Below are 22,936 nucleotides of genomic sequence, written 5' to 3' on the forward strand. Positions count from 1 at the left end.
GATTTAAGGGCATAACAATTCAAAGTTGGAAAATTGCGAAATTTTCAAAATTTTCGCCAAATTTCCGTTTTTTTCACAAATAAACGCAAGTTATATCGAAGAAATTTTACAACTATCATGAAGTACAATATGTCACGAGAAAACAGTGTCAGAATCGCCAAGATCCGTTGAAGCGTTCCAGAGTTATAACCTCATAAAGGGACAGTGGTCAGAATTGTAAAAATTGGCCCGGTCATTAACGTGCAAACCACCCTTGGGGGTAAAGGGGTTAAGATCTATGGGCTGGACATAAATCTGCCTCCAGAGCTTATTTTATATGAAATATGTTCTCACTAGTGTGACACATGTAGATCAGGAGAGCAGGCTGTCAGTCGTTACATGTCTCGTATCGGTAACACCTCCTTTCATGTAAAATAAGCTCTGTAAACTGATTCTCAGGGAGATCTATGTCCCACCAATAGATCTTTACAGTTAAAACACCTTTTTCTTATATAAAAATTACCTCTGGAATAAGACCTCAGTTTGCAGATATCAAGGTGTCATTTTCATCTTTCTAGGACTTGCGTGCGCATATAGATGGCTTGATCCTACTGACATGCCCTTTAATCGTACTGACCTTGCTAATCATGTTTACTGCTCACTGAACAAGACTCAAAGTTCATTGGTGGAATTGCATTTTTTTGCAGCATTTCACTCCACTTGGATTTTTTGTCTTTCCGTTTTTCAGTACATTATGTGGTAAAGTGTATGGTGGCACTTGAAACTACAGTAAAGCAGACAGCTGGGGGCTGGTATTCTCACGCTGGCATGGGGCCATAAATATTGGCCTCTCAGCCTAAAAATAGCAGAACGCGGCCACCTAGAAAAGGCACATCTATTAGATGCGCCAATTCTGGCCCTTTGCCCAGCTCTTCCCACTTGCCCTGTAGCGGTGGCAAGTGGGGTTCATATTTGTGGGGTTGATGTCACCTTTGTATTGTCTGGTGACATCTAGCCCACAGACTTGTAATGGAGAGGCATCTAGAAGACAACTATCCATTACAAATCAAATAGTTGTATTGTAAATATACACGCAGCCAGGATATTTTTTTATTTTAAATCAAAAAAATACACTTTAACTTAAAAATAACAAACACAGTTATACGCACCTAACGTCCATTATTCTGAAGCCATGGTCTCCTATACTAAAAAAATAAAAAAACAACCAAAGCTCTCGCCTGTCCGTCATTCTGTCCCACGTCGTAATCCACTTTTGGGGATAAACTGTTTTCAACCTTGATGGTGCCTAGATGTGACCATCCAGGCTGAGAACCACTGGTGAATGATCTGCTACGAGCTCAGCATCAGTGACTAGCGATGACGTCATCGAGGTTACTGCTGGTCACTGAGGCTGCGTTCCCAGTCGGGCCCCTGAATTACGGTGACCTCGGTGAGATCACAGCTAGCACAGTGAGCAAGAGTCTCACGGTGCAACGCTGAGCTCAGAGAGTTCTCCAGGAGGAATGAAAAATTTCTCCCGGTGAACTCACCGCTGCACTGTGAGATTTTTTTTTCCCTCACATTTTATTGTTTATTTAAAATGTTTATGTAAAATGAAGGTCGTTATTCAAAACTACAACTCGTCCTACAAAAATTTATGCCCTCATATGGTTATGTCAATAGTAAAAAAATATGAAGAAGTTATGGATCAGGTAATAAATAAAGGTAAAAAAAAAACAAAAACATTGCGGTTATTAAGTGATTAAAAAAAAAACCTCCATGTGCTGTACAAAACTATCAAACTAGCTCTCCATGGCTACACCCTACCTCCTAATAGTAAGGGTTCCTACTCAATACTTATGATTCTTAACTTGTAGCATAAAGTGCAATTGTATAATGTAAGAAAATATATGAATATAATGCAGCTACTAAGCATACTGATAAGGAGAATAATGTGAGTTCCAATAAAGTGCCACATATGGCTACCTCGGGTAAGGTAGTGTGGCTCCAGTGTCTTAATTGGCCAGATATCAATGATTGAAAAACATCACCTGTATGATGGAGGCATGGACTTAACATTACTTTATTACAAACACATATGTTCAGCATGAATTACTCCCTGAATACTGCAATTGGCAGCAAATGTGACATCTATATACCTTCATGTTAGCGCCTCCATGGGTGTAAAAATGTCAAAATAGAGTATGAGTTTAAAATAAATTTGTGTCCAGAAATGCTACATACCTGCAGAAATGTCATTTAAGCTGAAGTTAAATGGCATCAGTCATGCCTGCCTGCCTACTGGAGCAGCGGCTACAGGGAGAATATGATCTTCTATCCTCCCAGCGGCTGCTCACGTCCTTTCATTAGGGAAGTGCAGGGAGCAGTTATGGTAACTATTCACTTCCTGGCAGATTCATTGACAGCCAGCTCATCAGTGTTTGTCAATCACGTTCTGGAGAGTGATTACTGCCGGGCTAATATTATAGTGAGCTGTGATTGTAACCGCTCCCTGCCCTACCCGATGACTGCAGAGCGACATAAGTGACTACAGAGAGGATATAAGATCATTTTCTCCTTGTAACTGCTGCACCAGTAAAGCAGCCAGGTAGGATTTAAATGTTATTTAACTACTTCTATCTCTCACTTCCTCCTTCGGCCTCACTCAGTGGTCTTTTGCAGCCACTCACAAAGATGGTCACACACTGGACCTCACCTTCACCCGCCTCTGCTCCCTATCTAACCTCTCTAACTCACGTCTTCCTCTTTCTGACCACAATCTACTCACATTCTCTTCTCTCTCGCCACTCCTTGTCTACAATCCCCACCCCACAAACTTGCACACCCTCTCAGAAATCTTAAACACCTTGATCTACGCTCTCTCTCTGAATCCCTCCTCCCTCTCACAAACATAAGTTCCCTACACAATGTGGATGACGCTGCCGCTCTATATAACAGCACAATAGCTGTAGCTTTGGAATCTCTTGCCCCTCTCACACATACCAAAGCTTGCAAAATCAACAGACAGCCCTGGCACACCGGCCTGATCAAATAACTGAGGCGAGCTTCCAGGGCTGCTGAGCGGAGATGGAAAAGATCCCACTCCAACAAGCACTTCATCGCATTCAAACAGTCCCTCACTACTTTCAAGACAACACTCTCCACAGCAAAACAAACCTACTTCTCATCTCTCAAATCCTTCCTGTCTCACAACCCTAAACAGTTATTCAACACCTTTAATTCTCTCCTTCGTCCCCCAGCACTTCCTCACTCATCTCAGCTGAAGACTTTGCCTCATTTTTCAAGCAGAAGATTGAGAACATCAGAGACAGTTTTAGTCGACAACGCCCAGAGCCCTTCCTCCCAACTACCCAGCCCTCCACCTCCAAAACCAACTTCTCCATCACTACGGAAGATCGACTCTCCACTCTACGCTCAAGATCGCATCTCACCACCTGTGCACTTGACCCAATCCCTTCCCACTTCATCCCAAACCTTGCCACAGTCTTCATCCCAACCCTAACCCATCTTTTCAACCTATCACTAACAGCTGGTGTTTTCCCCTCCAGCTTTAAACATGCCTCAATCACACCTATCATCAAAAAGCCCTCTCTTGACCCATCCTCTGTATCTAGCTATCGCCCTATATCACTTCTCCCCTATGCCTCAAAACTACTGGAACAACACGTCCATCTTGAACTGTCCTCCCATCTATCTTCCTTCCCCCTCTTCGACCGCATACAATCAGGCTTCCGGTCACACCACTCCACTGAAACTGCCCTAACTAAGGTCGCCAATTACCTATTAATCGCCAAGAGCAAGCGACAGTACTCTATCCTCCTCCTCCTGGACCTGTCCTCTGCCTTTGACACAGTGGACCATTCCCTGTTGCTGCGGACCCTCTCATCCCTTGGCATCACAGACTTGGCCCTATCCTGGATCTTATACCTAACTGACTGGACATTCAGCGTCTCCCACTCACACACCACCTCCTCACCTCGCCCCCTATCTGTCGGAGTCCCGCAAGGTTCAGTTCTAGGGCCCCCGCTCTTCTCCATTTACACTTTTGGCCTGAGACAGCTCATAGAATCTCACGGCTTTCAGTATCATCTCTATGCTGATGACACACAGATCTACATCTCTGGACCAGATATCACCACCCTACTAACCAGAATCCCTCAATGTCTATCTTCTATTTCATCCTTCTTCTCCGCTAGATTTCTAAAACTTAACATGGACAAAACAGAATTCATCATCTTTCCCCCATCTCACGCGACCCCCCAATGAACCTATCCATTACCGTAAACGGCTGCCCACTCTCCCCAGTCCCACAAGCTTGCTGTCTCTGGGTAATCCTTGACACTGATCTCTCCTTCAAACCACATATCCAAGCCCTTTCCACTTCCTGCTGCCTTCAGCTCAAAAATATTTCATGGATCCGTACATTCCTAAACCAAGAATCTACAATAACCCTAGTCCATGCCCTCATCATCTCCCGCCTCGACTACTGTAACGTCCAGCTCTGTGGCCTCCCCTCTAACACTCTCGCACCCCTCCAATCTATTCTTAACTCAGCTGCCCGACTAATCCACCTGTCCCCCCGCTATTCCCCGGCCTCCCCCTCTGTCAATCCCTTCACTGGCTCCCCATTGCCCAGAGACTCCAGTACAAAACCCTAACCATGACATACAAAGCCATCCACAACCTGTCTCCTCCATACATCTGTGACCTCGTCTCCAGGTACTTTCCTGCACGCAACCTGTGATCCTCACAAGATCTCCTTCTCTACTCCCCTCTTATCTCCTCTTCCCACAAACGCATACAATATTTCTCTCGCGCATCACCCCTACTCTGGAACTCTCTACAGCAACATATCAGACTCTCACCTAGCATCGAAACCTTCAAAAAGAACCTGAAGACCCACCTCTTCCGACAAGCCTACAACCTGCAGTAACCACCGCACCAAACCACTGCACGACCAGCTCTACCCTCGCCTACTGTATCCTCACCCATCCCTTGTAGATCGGGAGCCCTCGCTTGCAGGGTCATCTCTCCTCCTGTACCAGTTGTGACTTGTATTGTTCAAGATTATTGTATTGTACTTATTTTTATTATGTATACCCCTACTCACATGTAAAGCGCCATGGAATAAATGGCGCTATAATAATAAATAATAACTACTAACTTATCATATCTGCAGGTAATTAGCATTTCCCGACATGACCGGTTTATTTTATTATTATTGTAGCTCATTAATATACAGCAGCAATTCAAAATATGTTTAACCCCTTCACTAAATTCCTTTTTTTTTACGCCGAATATTGGGTCCTTCTCTTTGATGTCGGTTATTAGTGATGAGCGAATATACTCATTATTCGAGATTTCCCGAGCACGCTTGGGGGTTCCTCCGAGTATTTGTAAGTGCTCGGAGATTTAGTTTTCTTTGCAGCAGCTGAATGATTTACATCTGTTAGCCAGCTTGATTACATGTGGGGATTCCCTAGCAACCAGGCAACTCCCACATGTACTTATGCTGGCTAGTAGCTGTAAATCATTCAGCTGCGGCGATGAAAACTAAATCTCCACGCACTAACAAATACTCGGAGGTCGCCCGAGCGTGCTCGGGAAATCTCGAAAGACGAGTATATTCGCTCATCACTACCGGTTATGTTACTCAGCCATTATTTTCCTCTAACAGCAGCAAATAGAGCTGAGCTCCACTCGCTGCTAACTTTTTAAATACCTGGGTTTATCGCTGACACCATCATTTTCAGTACATGGGTGAGGGGGTCTGCTGTTTTATGCGCCCATGGAATCATGGGAGGTTGATATGGCAGCCACGGAACTGCTGATAGCCCCTGTGCCTGCCATTACAGTGCCACGTAGAAGACCAGTGGCTGAGCTGCAGAGGAGACCGTTACTTTTGCAATATAAAGCGTACTGTGGCATTTCAGTATATAGTATAAGCGATCAAATGATCTCAGTTTACAGTCCCCTAAGAGGACTAAAAGATACAGGAAAAATCTAATATATAATTGCCTAGAATACTACTTCCTGCAATTTGTGCCAACTTCCGTGGCTTTGTCCGGAGCTAATGTCCGGAGCTAATGTCCGGAGCTAATGTCCGGAGCTAATATCCGGAGCTAATGTCCGGAGCTAATGTCCGGAGATAAGTGACGTCACCAGTGTCCTACACCCAGGCAGAGCACAGTGGCCCCAGGCAGATCACAGGGGCCCCAGGCAGAACATGGGGCCCCAGGCAGAGCACAGGGGCCCCAGGCAGAGCACAGGGGCCCCAGGCAGCATATGGGGCCCCAGGCAGAGCACAGGGGCCCCAGGCAGCATATGGGGCCCCAGGCAGAGCACAGTGGCCCCAGGCAGAGCACACACCAAATCGGAGGCCGAGGGGCCCCGCCAACCAAATCAGAGGCCGAGGAGCCCCGCCCACCAAATCGAAGGCCGAGCGGCCCCGCCCACCAAAGCGGAGGCCGAGGGGCCCGGCCCCGCCCACCAAAGCGGAGGCCGAGGGGCCCCGACCACCACATCGGAGGCCGAGGGTCCCCGCCCACCAAATCGGAGGCCGAGGGTCCCCGCCCACCAAATCGGAGGCCGAGGGTCCCCACCCACCAAATCGGAGGCCGAGGGTCCCCGCCCAGAAAAATCGGAGGCCGAGGGTCCCCGCCCACCAAATCGGAGGCCGAGGGTCCCCGCCCACCAAATCGGAGGCCGAGGGTCCCCGCCCACCAAATCGGAGGCCGAGGGTCCCCGCCCACCAAATCGGAGGCCGAGGGTCCCCGCCCACCAAATCAGAGGCCGAGGGTCCCCGCCCACCAAATCGGAGGCCGGGGGTCCCCGCCCTCCAAATCGGAGGCCGGGGGTCCCCGCCCACCAAATCGGAGGCCGGGGGTCCCCGCCCTCCAAATCGGAGGCCGAGGGGCCCAGCCCACCAAATCGGAGGCCGAGGGGCCCCGCCCACCAAATCGGAGGCCGAGGGGCCCCACCAACCAAATCGGAGGCCGAGGGTCCCCGCCCACCAAATCGGAGGCCGAGGGTCCCCGCCCACCAAATCAGAGGCCGAGGGTCCCCGCCCACCAAATCAGAGGCCGAGGGTCCCCGCCCACCAAATCGGGGGCCGGGGGTCCCCGCCCTCCAAATCGGAGGCCGAGGGTCCCCGCCCACCAAATCGGAGGCCGGGGGTCCCCGCCCTCCAAATCAGAGGCCGAGGGGCCCCGCCCACCAAATCGGAGGCCGAGGGGCCCCGCCCACCAAATCGAAGGTCGAGGGGCCCCGCCCACGAAAGCGGAGGCCGAGGAGCCCCGCCCACCAAATCGAAGGTCGAGGGGCCCCGCCCACCAAATCGAAGGTCGAGGGGCCCCGCCCACGAAAGCGGAGGCCGAGGGTCCCCGCACACCAAATCGGAGGCCGAGGGACCCCGCCCACCAAATCGGAGGCCGAGGGTCCCCGCCCACCAAATCGGAGGCCGAGGGTCCCCGCCCACCAAATCAGAGGCCGAGGGTCCCCGCCCACCAAATCGGAGGCCGGGGGTCCCCGCCCTCCAAATCGGAGGCCGAGGGGCCCCGCCCACCAAATCGGAGGCCGGGGGTCCCCGCCCTCCAAATCGGAGGCCGAGGGGCCCCGCCCACCAAATCGGAGGCCGAGGGGCCCCGCCCACCAAATCGGAGGCCGAGGGGCCCCGCCAACCAAATCGGAGGCCGAGGGTCCCCGCCCACCAAATCGGAGGCCGAGGGTCCCCGCCCACCAAATCGGAGGCCGAGGGTCCCCGCCCACCAAATCGGGGGCCGGGGGTCCCCGCCCTCCAAATCGGAGGCCGAGGGTCCCCGCCCACCAAATCGGAGGCCGGGGGTCCCCGCCCTCCAAATCGGAGGCCGAGGGGCCCCGCCCACCAAATCGGAGGCCGAGGGGCCCCGCCCACCAAATCGAAGGTCGAGGGGCCCCGCCCACGAAAGCGGAGGCCGAGGAGCCCCGCCCACCAAATCGAAGGTCGAGGGGCCCCGCCCACCAAATCGAAGGTCGAGGGGCCCCGCCCACGAAAGCGGAGGCCGAGGGTCCCCGCACACCAAATCGGAGGCCGAGGGACCCCGCCCACCAAATCGGAGGCCGAGGGGCCCCGCCCACCAAAGCGGAGGCCGAGGGTCCCCGACCACCAAATCGGAGGCCGAGGGTCCCCGACCACCAAATCGGAGGCCGAGGGTCCCCGCCCACCAAATCGGAGGCCGAGGGTCCCCGCCCACCAAATCGGAGGCCGAGAGTCCCCGCCCACCAAATCGAAGGCCCAGGGGCCCCGCCAACCAAATCGGAGGCCGAGGGGCTTCGCCAACCAAATCGGAGGCTGAGGAGCCCCGCCCACCAAATCGAAGGCCGAGCGGCCCCGCCCACCAAAGCGGAGGCCGAGGGGCCTGGCCCCGCCCACCAAAGCGGAGGCCGAGGGGCCCCGCCCACCACAGCGGAGGCCGAGGGGCCCCGCCCACCACATCGGAGGCCGAGGGGCCCCGCCCACCACATCGGAGGCCGAGGGGCCCCGCCCACCAAATCGGAGGCCGAGGGTCCCCGCCCACCAAATCGGAGGCCGAGAGTCCCCGCCCACCAAATCGGAGGATAAGGGGCCCCGCCAACCAAATCGGAGGCCGAGGGGCCCCGCCAACCAAATCGGAGGCCGAGGAGCCCCGCCCAACAAATCGAAGGCCGAGCGGCCCCGCCCACCAAAGCGGAGGCCGAGGGTCCCCGCCCACCAAATCGGAGGCCGAGGGTCCCCGCCCACCAAATCGGAGGCCCCACCCACCAAATCGGAGGCCGAGGGGCCCCGCCAACCAAATCGGAGGCCGAGGGGCCCCGCCAACCAAATCGGAGGCCGAGGAGCCCCGCCCACCAAATCGAAGGCCGAGCGGCCCCGCCCACCAAAGCGGAGGCCGAGGGGCCCGGCCCCGCCCACCAAAGCGGAGGCCGAGGGGCCCCACCCACCACATCGGAGGCCGAGGAGCCCCTCCCACCAAATCGAAGGCCGAGCGGCCCCGCCCACCAAAGCGGAGGCAGAGGGACCCCGCCCACCAAATCGGAGGCCGTGGGGCCCCGCCAACCAAAGCGGAGGCCGAGGGTCCCCGCCCACCAAATCGGAGGCAGAGGGACCCCGCCCACCAAAGCGGAGGCCGAGGGGCCCCGCCCACCAAAGCGGAGGCCGAGGGTCCCCGCCCACCAAATCGGAGGTCGAGGGTCCCCGCCCACCAAATCGGAGGCCGAGGGTCCCCGCCCACCAAATCGGAGGCCGGTCCCCGCCCACCAAATCGGAGGCCGAGGGTCCCCACCCACCAAATCGGAGGACGAGGGGCCCCACCAACCAAATCGGAGGCCGAGGAGCCCCGCCCACCAAAAGTAAGTGCGGCCCCAAAAGTAAGTGCGCCCCCGGGTGCAAAAGTAAGTGCGCCCCCGGGTGCAAAAGTAAGTGCGCCCCCGGGTGCAAAAGTAAGTGCGCCCCCGGGTGCAAAAGTAAGTGCGCCCCCGGGTGCAAAAGTAAGTGCGCCCCCGGGTGCAAAAGTAAGCGCGCCCCCGGCCCCGGGTGCAAAAGTAAGCGCGCCCCCCAGTCCCGTGTGTGAAAAGTGCTGCTGTAAAGCTGGTAGCGCTGTTCAAGCACCATGTATTTCCTTCAGGAAATGCCCATCTATATATATAATTGTCTAAGGGTTTTTCCGTCTGTCTGTCTGTCTGTCTGTCTGTCCTGGAAATCCCGTGTCTCTGATTGGTCGAGGCCGCCAGGCCTCGACCAATCAGCGACGGGCACAGCATGGCGACGATGATGTCATAATGGAAATCTCGCGTCTCTGATTGGTCGAGGCCGCCAGGCCTTGACCAATCAGCGACGGGCACAGTATCGACGTAGATGTCATAATGGTTGCCAAGGCGACGATGATGTCATAAAGGTATACTACGGGGACATGCATATTCTAGAATACCCGATGTGTTAGAATCGGGCCACAATCTAGTCTAATATATAATTGCCTAGAATACTACTTCCTGCAATTTGTGCCAACTTCCGTGGCTTTGTCCGGAGCTAATGTCCGGAGCTAATGTCCGGAGATAAGTGACGTCACCAGTGTCCTACACCCAGGCAGAGCACAGGGGCCCCAGGCAGCATATGGGGCCCCAGGCAGAGCACAGTGGTCCCAGGCAGAGCACAGGGGCCCCAGGCAGCCTATGGGGCCCCAGGCAGAGCACAGTGGCCCCAGGCAGAGCACAGGGGCCCCAGGCAGAGCACAGTGGCCCCAGGCAGAGCACAGGGGCTCCAGGCAGAGTACAGGGGCCCCAGGCAGAACATGGGGCCCCAGGCAGAGCACAGGGGCCCCAGGCAGCATATGGGGCCCCAGGCAGAGCACAGGGGCCCCAGGCAGCATATGGGGCCCCAGGCAGAGCACAGGGGCCCCAGGCAGCATATGGGGCCCCAGGCAGAGCACAGTGGCCCCAGGCAGAGCACAGGGGCCCCAGGCAGAACATGGGGCCCCAGGCAGAGCACAGGGGCCCCAGGCAGCATATGGGGCCCCAGGCAGAGCACAGGGGCCCCAGGCAGCATATGGGGCCCCAGGCAGAGCACAGTGGCCCCAGGCAGCATATGGGGCCCCAGGCAGAGCACAGTGGCCCCAGGCAGAGCACAGTGGCCCCAGGCAGCATATGGGGCCCCAGGCAGAGCACAGTGGTCCCAGGCAGAGCACAGGGGCCCCAGGCAGCTTATGGGGCCCCAGGCAGAGCACAGTGGCCCCAGGCAGAACATGGGGCCCCAGGCAGAGCACAGGGGACCCAGGCAGCATATGGGGCCCCAGGCAGAGCACAGGGGCCCCAGGCAGCATATGGGGCCCCAGGCAGAGCACAGTGGCCCCAGGCAGAGCACAGGGGCCCCAGGCAGCATATGGGGCCCCAGGCAGAGCACAGGGGCCCCAGGCAGCCTATGGGGCCCCAGGCAGAGCACAGTGGCCCCAGGCAGAACATGGGGCCCCAGGCAGAGCACAGGGGCCCCAGGCAGAGCACAGGTGCCCCAGGCAGCATATGGGGCCCCAGGCAGAGCACAGTGGTCCCAGGTAGAGCACAGGGGCCCCAGGCAGAGCACAGGGGCCCCAGGCAGCATATGGGGCCCCAGGCAGAGCACAGGGGCCCCAGGCAGCATATGGGGCCCCAGGCAGAGCACAGTGGCCCCAGGCAGAGCACAGGGGCCCCAGGCAGAACATGGGGCCCCAGGCAGAGCACAGGGGCCCCAGGCAGCATATGGGGCCCCAGGCAGAGCACAGGGGCCCCAGGCAGCATATGGGGCCCCAGGCAGAGCACAGGGGCCCCAGGCAGCATATGGGGCCCCAGGCAGAGCACAGCGATATTTTGGACCACTGTGCGGTGTTTCAGACCCCCTGTGTGATGTCTGGGGCCCTGTTCTTAAGTATATTAAAGATTAAAGTAACGTATATTAAAGTATATTATAGATCAAATTTGACACGTTTATGAGCACCATTGAGTGATATACTCAAGAATGACATAATTTTTCAACATTTTATGGTTTCAAACTGTAAACACTCAGAGTTTTTTTTACTTCAACCAGAAAACCTTAACGGTTCATAAAAAACTTGACTGTTCAGGATATGATAAAAGTCATAGTATTCTGAATCTGTAACTTATAAAGATACCTTTACATGGGGTGATTATTGGTTCCAGAGAGGCTTTCGGCCGATAATCGTACACATGGCTGGTGACAGGACAATACAATATAAACGTTCAAAGGTAAACACTGATAACATTAAAATCTAATATATAATTGCCTAGAATACTACTTCCGGCAATTTGTGCCAACTTCCGTGGCTTTGTCCGGACATAATGTCCGGAGATAAGTGACGTCACCAGCGTCCTACACCCGCTCAGGGTGGACAAAGATATATGCCTTCGTGGTGCGCGGCACTTTTCTGATTGGTTGCCGCCTGCCGCGAGCGACCAATCAGAAATGTGCCGTACTGTCAAGAATTGTCAAGAGCTGGTGAGTGCAGCCATTTTTTGTTCTTTCTTACTATTATTTATTAATTGTATTATTCTTACATTTGAATAAATAAAGTATATATGGATTCTAGACTCCCGATTCTTTAGAATCGGGCTGCCATCTAGTACATATATAAACGTTGATATCACAGTCAGCAATAGTATGGTCAGTATAGCCCACTAATCAATACTCACAGGAGAAATAGGCCAATTAGCCAGCAGAGATTCCATTGACCAAAACATAACTTTTAATATAATAGCTAAAACTGGATATATCAAGTGATAACGAACAAAAAATACTAAGTGATAAAGTTCTTGTGCTAAGGTTACCAGTGTGCGGTAAAAAATGGTTTGGTCTCATCACTTTTAGTTGAACTTGTAATCCGCATGTCACAGGCACGCAGGAGCATAAAGAGTAAAGATTAAGTATAAGGAGGGGGATTCTCCTAAAATCCCATGTATTGCTCCTGCCCTTACTAGGGCAGTCCCCAGTAAGGCTGCTGAGATGTACCCACCCGCATGTGTTGTATCTCCTGTGGCGCAGTCACCCATGTTACAGCCAGGGAGCGCTGTGTGTGCACTTCAGAATGCGCTTGGAGGATAATTATGATGGTGAATTAGGGACTGACATTGTTGTAAATGGCCGGTATGTGTCGCAGAGGTGCTCTGCGCTGTAAGCCCAAAATTATATGATTATGCTGGGACTTATAGTTCCACAAGTGTTTGTTGTATTTACTTATAAGGGAGGGCTTATAAGGCTAGTTTGAAGAGCTGGACGGTTCGAACTAGCCACACACACACCTCCCACCTATGGGAGTGGTTACAGCTACATAATGTGACCAGGGTGTGGGTCACATGATTGAGAGTGTATGGACCTGGAAGGTTCAGAGTGAGTGTCCTGGAATAGCCTGTGTGTTGGAATGTCCTGGGATGGACTGGATTCCTGAAAGCACCTGCTGAGTGTGAGTCCTGGAATGGTCAGTGTGTTGGATTGTCCTGGAGTGAACTGGAGTCCTGGAAGCACCTGGTGAGACAATGGACTGATTGCCTGTCTGTTGGAAGTGCTTGGGACTGGACTTCCTGAAAAGGGTATGGAGAGGCCGCATCTACATAGCCTGTGACTGCTATTGTGTTGGGGAAGCTACAGTTCCTACTGCGGGTCTGGACTACCTGAGGTGCCCTGGTCACAAGGACAGTGACCCCAGTGAGGCAGCTTTTCCCTGGGAACCAGCACTGACAGGAGTCAGTGTGTGGAGCCGGAGCTCCTGTAAGGTAACTCCAGATAACGGGGTTACGGGCAGAGACGTATCTGCCATTGGAACAGACTGTCGGTGGTTAATGTGTTCCGTTGATGTATATAATTATTATTATTATTTATTTATATAGCACCATTAATTCCATGGAGCTGTACATGAGAAAAGGGTTCACATACAGGGTTATAGATATTGTTAACAGAAAATAAATTTACAATGACAGACTCGTACAGAGGGGAGAGGACACTGTCCTTGCGGACTTACATTCTACGGTTCTACAGTTCTAATGAACTGTAATGAACTGCTTGTGATGCGGCTTGACGTTTAATAAACCAGAATAGACTGTTTATGTGGAGAAACCATGCCTGAGTGCTTTAATCCTGTGCCAAGCGAGTGTCCCCCAACACACTCAGGTAGCGCTATCACCACACTCGCTACGCATTTCCTCCCCCATATGGGGGGATTCATCAGGGGAGTAGAAAGTGTGTGGGAAGCTATGAGTTCCTGCAATGGCTGGTAACCCATATGTCACCTACTCACCTACTGTATTCTCACCCATCCCTTGTAGATTGTGAGCCTTCGCGGGCAGGGTCCTCACTCCTCCTGTACCAGTTATGACTTGTATTGTTTAAGATTATTGTACTTGTTTTTATTATGTATACCCCTCCTCACATGTAAAGCGCCATGGAATAAATGGCGCTATAACAATAAATAATAATAATAATGTCACATCTGACTGGTCACCTCAAAACCCACTAGAGTAAAGAATGGTACAACTGAAAGTGATGAGACCAAACCATTTTTTACCGAGCACTGGTAACCTTAGCACAAGCACTTTATCACTTAAGTTATCCAGTTTTATTTATTACTAGCTGTACTACCCGGCTTCGCCCGGGTTAATGACTGCTGTTAGCAAAATAGAATGTGTTAACAAAAATTTATTCTGCACACAAAAACCACAAAACAAATAGATAGAAATGTAATTATTAAAAGGCAAAAACTAAGCAAATAGAAGCATTTCACAACATATATTAGCTTTGTTATACTGAGAATGTCTTTGTTGCCTATATTAACCAATCAGAGCTCAGGTTAATTAACTGTAGCAAAATAGAAGCTGAGCTGTGATTGGTTGCTATTGGCAGCCTGATAAATCCCCAGCCAACAGGAAGCCCTCCCCCCTGGCAGTATATATTAGCTCACACATACACATAATAGACAGGTCATGTGACTGACAGCTGCCGTATTTCCTATATGGTACATTTGTTGCTCTTGTAGTTTGCTTATTAATCAGATTTTTATTTTTGAAGGACAATACCAGACTTGTGTGTGTTTTAGGGCGAGTTTTATGTGTCAAGTTGTGTGTGTTGAGTTGCGTGTGGCGACATGCATGTAGCGACTTTTGTGAGATGAGTTTTGTGTGGCGACATGCGTGTAGCAACATTTTGTGTGTTGAGTTGCATGTGACAGGTTAGTGTAGCAAGTTGTGTGCAGCAAGATTTGTGCATGGCGAGTTTTGCGCGTGGCGAGTTTTATGTGTGGTGCATTTTGAGTATGTGCAAGTTTTGTGTGAGGCAACTTTTGCATGTGGTGCAACTTTTGTACATGTGGCAATTTTTCTGTGTGTGCAAGTTTTGCATGAGGTGAGTTTTCCATGAGGTGAGTTTTGCACGTGTGGCGAGTTTTGCGTGAGCCTAGTTTTGCATATGGCGAGTTTTGCATGTAGCGAGTTTTGAGTGGTGACTTTTGTGTTTCGACTTTTATGTGGCGAGGTTGGTGTGTGTGTGTGGTGAAATGTGTGCTGAGGGTGGTATATGTGTTCAAGCACGTGGTAGTGTGTGGCGCATTTTGTGTTTGTGTTCATATCCCCGTGTGTGGTGAGTATCCCATGTCGGGGCCCCACCTTAGCAACTGTACGGTATATACTCTTTGTCGCCATCGCTCTCATTCTTTAAGTCCTCATTGTTCACATCTGGCAGCTGTCAATTTTCCTCCAACACTTTTCCCTTCACTTTTTCCCCATTATGTAGATAGGAGCAAAATTGTTTGGTGAATTGGAACGCGCGGGGTTAAAATTTCACCTCACAACATAGCCTATGACGCTCTCGGGGTCCAGACGTGTGACTGTGCAAAATTTTGTGGCTGTAGCTGCGACGGTACAGATGCCAATCCCGGACATACACACATACATACATACACACATTCAGCTTTATATATTAGATATACCTGTATGTAATCTCCTGTATATAGTATATACCTGTGTGTCATCTCACCTATATATAGTATATATCTGTGTGTCATCTCCTGTATATAGTATATACCTGTATGTCATCTCCTCCTATACATAGCATATACCTGTGTCATCTCCTCCTGTATATACTATATACCTGTAGGTAATCTGCTCCTGTATATAGTATATACCTGTGTGTCATCTCCTCCTGTATATAGTATATACCTGTATGTCATCTCCTCCTGTATGTAGTATGTACCTGTATGTCATCTCCTCCTCTATATAGTATATACCTGTGTGTCATCTCTCCTGTATATAGTATATATCTGTGTGTCATCTCCTCCTGTATATAGTATATACCTGTGTGTCATCTCCCCTGTAAATAGTATATACCTGTGTGTCATCTCCTGTATATAGTATATAGCTGTATGCCATCTCCTCCTGTATTAGCCCTCGTTCACACGTTATTTGGTCAGTATTTTTACCTCAGTATTTGTAAGCTAAAATGGCAGCCTGATAAATCCCCAGCCAACAGTAAGCCCACCCCCTGGCAGTATATATTAGCTCACACATACACATAATAGACTGGTCATGTGACTGACAGCTGCCGGATTCCTATATGGTACATTTGTTGCTCTTGTAGTTTGTCTGCTTATTAATCAGATTTTTATTTTTGAAGGATACCAGACTTGTGTGTGTTTTAGGGCGAGTTTCGTGTGTCAAGTTGTGTGTGTTGAGTTGCGTGTGGCGACATGCATGTAGGGACTTTTGTGAGATGAGTTTTGTGTGGCGACATGCGTGTAGCAACTTTTTGTGTGTCGAGTTGCATGTGACAGGTTAGTGTAGCAAGTTGTGTGCAGCAAGTTTTGCGCATGGCGAGTTTTGCGCGTGGCGAGTTTTATGTGTGGTGCCTTTTGAGTATGTGCAAGTTTTGTGTGAGGCAACTTTTGCATGTGTTGCAACTTTTGTGCATGTGGCAATTTTTCTGCGTGTGGCAATTTTTCTGCGTGTGCAAGTTTTGCGTGTGGCGAGTTTTGCACGTGTGGCGAGTTTTGCATGTGGAGAGTTTTGCGCGTGGCGAGTTTTGAGCGGCGACTTTTGTGTTTCTACTTTTATGTGGCGAGGTTGGTGTATGTGTGGTGAAATGTGCACTGAGGGTGGTATATGTGTTCGAGCACGTGGTAGTGTGTGGCGCATTTTGTGTGTGTGTTCATATCCCCGTGGTGGTGTGATTATCCCATGTTGGGGCCCCACCTTAGCAACTGTACAGTATATACTCTTTGGTGCCATCGCTGTCATTCTTTAAGTCCCCCTTGTTCACATCTGGCAGCTGTTAATTTGCCTCCAACACTTTTCCTTTCATTTTTTCCCCATTATGTAGATAGGGGCAAAATTGTTTGGTGACTTGGAAAGCGCGGGGTTAAAATTTCACCTCACAATATAGCTTTGACGCTCTCAGGGTCCAGACGTGTGACTGTGCAAAATTTTGTGCCTGTAGCTGCGACGCCTCCAACACTTTTCCTTTCACTTTTTCCCCATTATGTAGATAGGGGCAAAATTGTTTGGTGAATTGGAAAGCGCGGGGTTAAAATTTCACCTCACAACATAGCCTATGACGCTCTCGGGGTCCAGACGTGTGACTGTGCAAAATTTTGTGGCTGTAGCTGCTACGGTTCAGATGCCAATCCCGGACATACATACATACATACATACATACATACATACATACACACACACACACATTCAGCTTTATATATTAGATATTTAAAGTTATGTTTTAATCAATGGAATGTATAAAAGTTCTAATCGCCAACATTTTTCCCTTAAAAATAAATAATAAGAAGAAAAATACATGGAATTGCCATGCCTCCAAAAAAAAGTCAGATCTATTAAAATAAATAATTTACCTGATCAATAAACACTGTAAATAAAATAATGTAAATTTCAGAATTATGGTTCTTTGCTGCAACACTGCTAAAAAAGACAGTAGAAAGCTATCAAGGCGTTGTATGTACCAAGCTGCTATCACTAAAAATGATAGCTCACCATGCACAAAAACAAGCCTTAGGCTAGGTTCACATTGCGTTAATGGGTTAACGCTAACGGACTGCGTTGCACGGCGAAAATGTTGCAATTAACGCCGTGCAACGGGTCCGTTAGCGCACCCATTGACAGCAATGTGATTTTTTCCCTGTAGCGCATCGCTAGCGCGTGCCATTTTCGGCACGCGCTAGTGATGTGCCGTTCTTTTGTGACGGACCTCGGACGCTGCTTGCAGCGTCCGAGGTGCGCCCGAGGTCCGTTCCTCGCTAGCGCAGATCGGGGATCTGCACTAGCGGGGACGCCGAACGCGGACCCTAGAGAAACATTGCGTTAGCGCAATCCGCTAGCGCTATGCGCTTAACGGATTGCCCTAACGCAATGTGAACCTAGCCTTACACAGCTTCATTAACCGAAAATTGACAATGTTAAATGTCTCAGAAAATGGTGACACGAGCAACTTTGCTTTGTTTTGTTTTTTAAGAATTTCCTAGTTTTTTTTCCACCACATTAAAAAACAAAATAGCAAATATATGCAAATTTGGTATCGCCATAATCAAACTAACCTGAAGAATAATACTGCCAGGTCATTTTTACTGCAGAATGAATGTCATCCAAACAAAACTCAGTGAGGTGGGTGGAGGGATTTCCCAATTTTGCGCTTTTTGGATTTTTTCCCCCATTTTCTAGTACATTGAATTGTATTTTGAATCGTATTAAAAGAACACCTCGTCCCACAAACAACAAGCCCTCATATGGGCGTGTAGATGGAACCAAAAAAGGTTATGATGGCTCTTAAAAGATGGAGAGGAAAAAAAAAGTGCAAAAATGGAAAGTCTTTGGGTTTTGAATGGGATTCATTCCTACAACCTTTTAGATTTACATTGATATCCATACAAGTTCTTAAAGGCATATTCTCACAATGCATGATGGTATATCACTAGAATATGTAAGTACGCTGTTTTCAATGGAGTTCTGGTATGAGAGTCCCTTTCCCATCCAGTGAATTAGGGGGCTAAGTTCTCTAACTAGAGGCATCACAGTTAGCTTTAGGCCTCCTCAATCTAAGGATTGGTGGTGTCCCTTAAACCTATCCGTGAATTATGGCATATCCTAGCTATACTGCCTTATCTAATGTAATGGAAAAACTGCTTTGAGTGTGATAGTGGTTTATTGAATTACTTGTTTAAAACTTTGATTAAAATAAAAATATTGGCGGATACAGTCTGCTTGATGGTATTGGTGGCGCCATATTTCTGACTCCTCATTATTATTCATTTGCCTAGATTTTTATTATCTAATTATTCATGAAAAACAATCCGAATTCCAGAGTGAAGACTTCTACGCATTGTATCTTTATTATCACAGTCTAAAATATTGTAATTTTGTTCTCTTTCTTCCCAAAATAAGATGATGAATTGATTATCGAGAGCCAACGCAGCACTGAAAAATTTAACCTAAGAAATATTCCTTCAAAAAACAAAGTGAAAATCCAGTACAACATGAAAACCAGTGGATACTGCCAAAGATTAGTCCGGTGGCCGGTGAGTCAGAAAGAAGACCTTACGCAGAGACATTACAGGCCAGGTATTTCCAGGGAGCTTGAGAGGACCTTCAACTGCACTGAATGTGGAAAGAGATTTTTAAGAGTAAGTGATCTGAGGCTTCATCAAGGAACCCACAAAATGAAAATGAAACAGTACGACGGCTCAATGGTTCAGTTCAGACCCCAGCAGAGAGTTGAATCCAGTCTAAAACTTCCTGTGGATGACAAGTTTCCTCATTCCATCTCCATCAAAAATGTATCTGTAGCAAAGTCTTTAACGTGCGTCGTGTATGGAAAGAATGTCATCCCCGGCGCACCGATCATGCAGTCACATAAGACGTTTGCAAGGGAGAGACGATTTGTGTGTCGGTTTTGTGGAAAGCGGTTCCAGAATAACAGTAATCTTATTGGGCATGAGAGAATACACACGGGGGAGAAGCCTTTTGAATGCCCAGAATGTGGCAAGAGCTTCAGCCAGAAGGCAAATCTTACTACTCACCAGAGGCTGCACACCGGAGAACGGCCCTTTGTATGCATCACCTGCGGTAAAGGTTTTGCGCAAAAGATAAACCTTTTAACACATGAGCAAACCCATTCGAAAAAGAGAAAGAAGATAGATGGCAAGCTGGTCCTAATAAACTAATCCAATATCTCACATCAGGTTCTCGTTGACGAAAGATCGGCCGGGATAACCGTAAAGTGCCTGGGAATCACTTATTCCTGTTCACTAAGTCTACTTATTTTTAAATGCACACTACACAGTTTTTGTTGTCGACTCGCAGGCTGATTTTACTGTTTAATCTAGTTTGTCTGGACTAGTATTTTTTTGACAGGTGCTACTCCAAGAAGATAAGATACATACAAAAGAAAGTACCTCAACACATGAGAAGTATTTTAGAGATTTCTAGAATATGAATCATTTGCTCCAATGTTTTTTCTAGCCTTATGTTATAAGAAAATATATATAAATGTTGTAACTAATTTGTATATAACAGTTGAGTTATATAGAGCTCAGTGTCAGGGCTGGAAATCTTGACCATTTCTTCACTAGTAATTTTTCAGGGGTTAAAGCAAAAAAAAAGACTTTCTGTATATATACACAACAGTATATTCTCCTCCTCCAAACTACAAAACCTCAATGATACATTCTTTTCTTTTTTTTGTTTTCCAATATGGTCATTGTGTTGTTTGATCATAGGGGGAAAAGAAGATTGCCTCTATTTTTAAAAACAAATGACTGCAATCTTCTAGATTTGGTCGGGGAAATGTTTTTTTTCTGTTATTTATTACATAGTATATCTTGGGGTGCACAATGCTCCATCAGGTCTTTTGGTAACAGGTTTGACCTTATACACTAAACATCCTGCTAAACGGTATTCTGTAACCTCGAGGCATAAGTTATCGTACAGTAGTGCTCCTGATCTGTGCTTCTACGTAGGCAATGTTGGAAGATGTTCCGTAAACCTCCATGTTTTAATGGTGTGGTTTATTTTATTATTTTTTTGTGGGGGTTATTTTTGTCCATTAAGACTAGAATAATTTCCTGGATTGAAGACCATGAAATGTTTGAATCTGCTTTTTCTTTTCTTTTTTTTCCCTTCTTTTGATGTGGGGGGGGGGGGGGGGAGCGGAGTGAATTTCTTTAATTAACATTATACTACTGTGTCCTGGTAGTCATAATTGCTGAGGATTTTAATTTGCTCTGCCTTTTTGGCTCTTTAAATTATTCAGCTATCCTTGTAACGTGGATATAACGTGCAATGCCTTGCGCAGGCGTGTACTCCGGAGGACAGAGAATGAACTTCAATCCAATATTGCGGCCAGCATGCAGCCAGCGGGTAAGGAAAGGGTGAATCAAACACCTGAAAACCCCGCCCATATGACCCAAAACTGGTCCCGCCAAATTCAGGTGACAGGTTCCCTTTAAGCAAAATTGTTAGGGAGCCCCCTCCATGGACAAGAAGCCCGATCTCAGAATGCTTTACTATTGGCAGTCACAGGATTCATGGTAGCGCTCACCATTTCTTCTGCGGACAGTCATGCTTCCAGATGTTCCAAACAGTCTGACGGGGCGTCATCAGAGAAAATAACTTGACTCCAGTTCTCCTGAGTCCAATTCCTGTACTTTCTGGAGGATGTCTGTCTGCCCTTAATGGTTTTTCTTGGAGAGAAGTTACGTTGCCCTTTTTTTGACACCAGCCTCCAAAAAACGATTACTTTGGTGTGCACCGATACCAGCCTGCTGCTATGCCTGAGGAATCCCGTAGTTGAATCCTCTTTAGTAGACACTCCTGGCACTTGCTGGACTTTCAGGTGCCCTGAAACCTTCACAGCAGTTGAAAGTCTCTATTAGTAGTTCTTAATAATCTGATAAATTATTGATTTAGGTATAGTCTTAGAAGCCTAAAATAATCCTTTTCATGCCATGCAATGATGACTGGACAGAAACAATGGTTAATAGAAGAAGACAATGTTTTTCAAGCACCAGTCCTGTCTTAAAGCAACCAGTCTACTCTTATCACTTTGTCTTGCTGATTGAATTATATTGACTGTCTTGTCCTCATTGACCCTTTTTCTTGAGCTAAAAAGACGATCAATGAAATGTTATAAGTGGGTCATTTTGTGGCAGGGCTGAAATATAGTAGATGTGTGGATTTTGTGGTTAAATTTCATGGCATGGAATGCCTTTTACAATTTTTTTTTTTTACAAATCATCTGATCACTGTTCCTAACAATCTAGAGTTAATGTTAATTTCCACTATAAAAACTGAAGCCGCAAGCTTTATGAAAACCAAAATTGTGTCAGCCATGACTGTGTTAGTAATCCATCCCTCCGAATCAAACAGATCAGAAGAAAAAGTGGTTGCAGTGCTCCAGTCAGTATGTATTCAGATACTGTAGCTTGTATGTATTCTTAGTACTCCAGGTCAGTCCCATTTACTTGAACAGGAATGAGTTTCATTATCGGGCACAGTGACCTTTGCGAACTTGATACTCTTCCTATGTAATACTTATTGGAGCAAAGCAATTGCTGGAGTCCTGATGACCCTGCATTCAACTGATCAATGGCCCTCTGTGGGATTGATCCTGCAGGAATCACATATGAATGGGCCATCCTATTGATAGACCATTAGTTTAGATTTTCTGAAAATCCCTTCAATGTGCAGGACTTGGGGGCCAACTTATTGAAATCAAGGATTGTTATGCAAGTTCCTTTTATAGTTTGGATTTTCTACTTCCGTGTTGCTTCACGTGCTGGATAGTTCAGGAGATAACTATTGGCATTTGTTGACCTACTGTCTCCTCTGGCAATTTGCAGAGCGTGAGGAAAAGTGTAATTTAGTTTCTGTAGTGACCGTCCTCATTAGGGGGTCTTCTTTCAACACAAGCCATAACAAGGGGAAATGAGTACCCCCCCTCTCCCAAACAGTACATTGTAAGAGCGTATCCATGCTATATAATAGGAGGATGGTTGAGAAACATCGTATAGGGGGTAGGAGATCTTAGTGTATTGAGTATTCTTACTGAGATATCTCATCCATAGAAAGGCTAGCCTTGAATACCAACATGGTTTCCTCAGATGGCAATGAATTCATGCAATGACTGTAGCTTTTTCTACCAATGACAGCAAACATTTTTTTAAAAAAAAACGGGTCTTAGATTTCGATTGGTCTAACCTGATCCTTTTAGCACCATGTACATATTGTTTTCCGCACATTGATTTCTCCAGAGATCAAGGAACCCAGTTTCATATATTCATTGTAGTTACGGCACTATGACCTAGAAAATTATGTATTACACAGATCATATTTGAATCAATGTGTAATATAAAGTGTTTCAAGACCTCGATAGTGAAAGGCCTTCTATGTAGCC

The 22,936-nt window shown here is 48.4% G+C and overlaps 1 protein-coding gene across 1 annotated transcript in view; it reads left to right on the forward strand.

Annotated features, from left to right (window-relative positions):
* The window catches only part of LOC143764643 (uncharacterized), a 92,942-nt gene extending 70,242 nt beyond the window's left edge, over positions 1-22,700 (forward strand). Inside the window, exon 10 of the mRNA XM_077250440.1 lies at positions 18,928-22,700. Within this exon, the coding sequence (XP_077106555.1) occupies positions 18,928-19,706 (779 nt within the window). The 3' untranslated portion in view covers positions 19,707-22,700. The remainder of the gene's footprint in view (positions 1-18,927) is intronic.
* The last annotated feature ends 236 nt before the right edge of the window (positions 22,701-22,936 follow it).

This window comes from Ranitomeya variabilis, chromosome 4 (genome assembly GCF_051348905.1).
Source record: "Ranitomeya variabilis isolate aRanVar5 chromosome 4, aRanVar5.hap1, whole genome shotgun sequence".
Lineage (NCBI taxonomy): Eukaryota > Metazoa > Chordata > Amphibia > Anura > Dendrobatidae > Ranitomeya > Ranitomeya variabilis.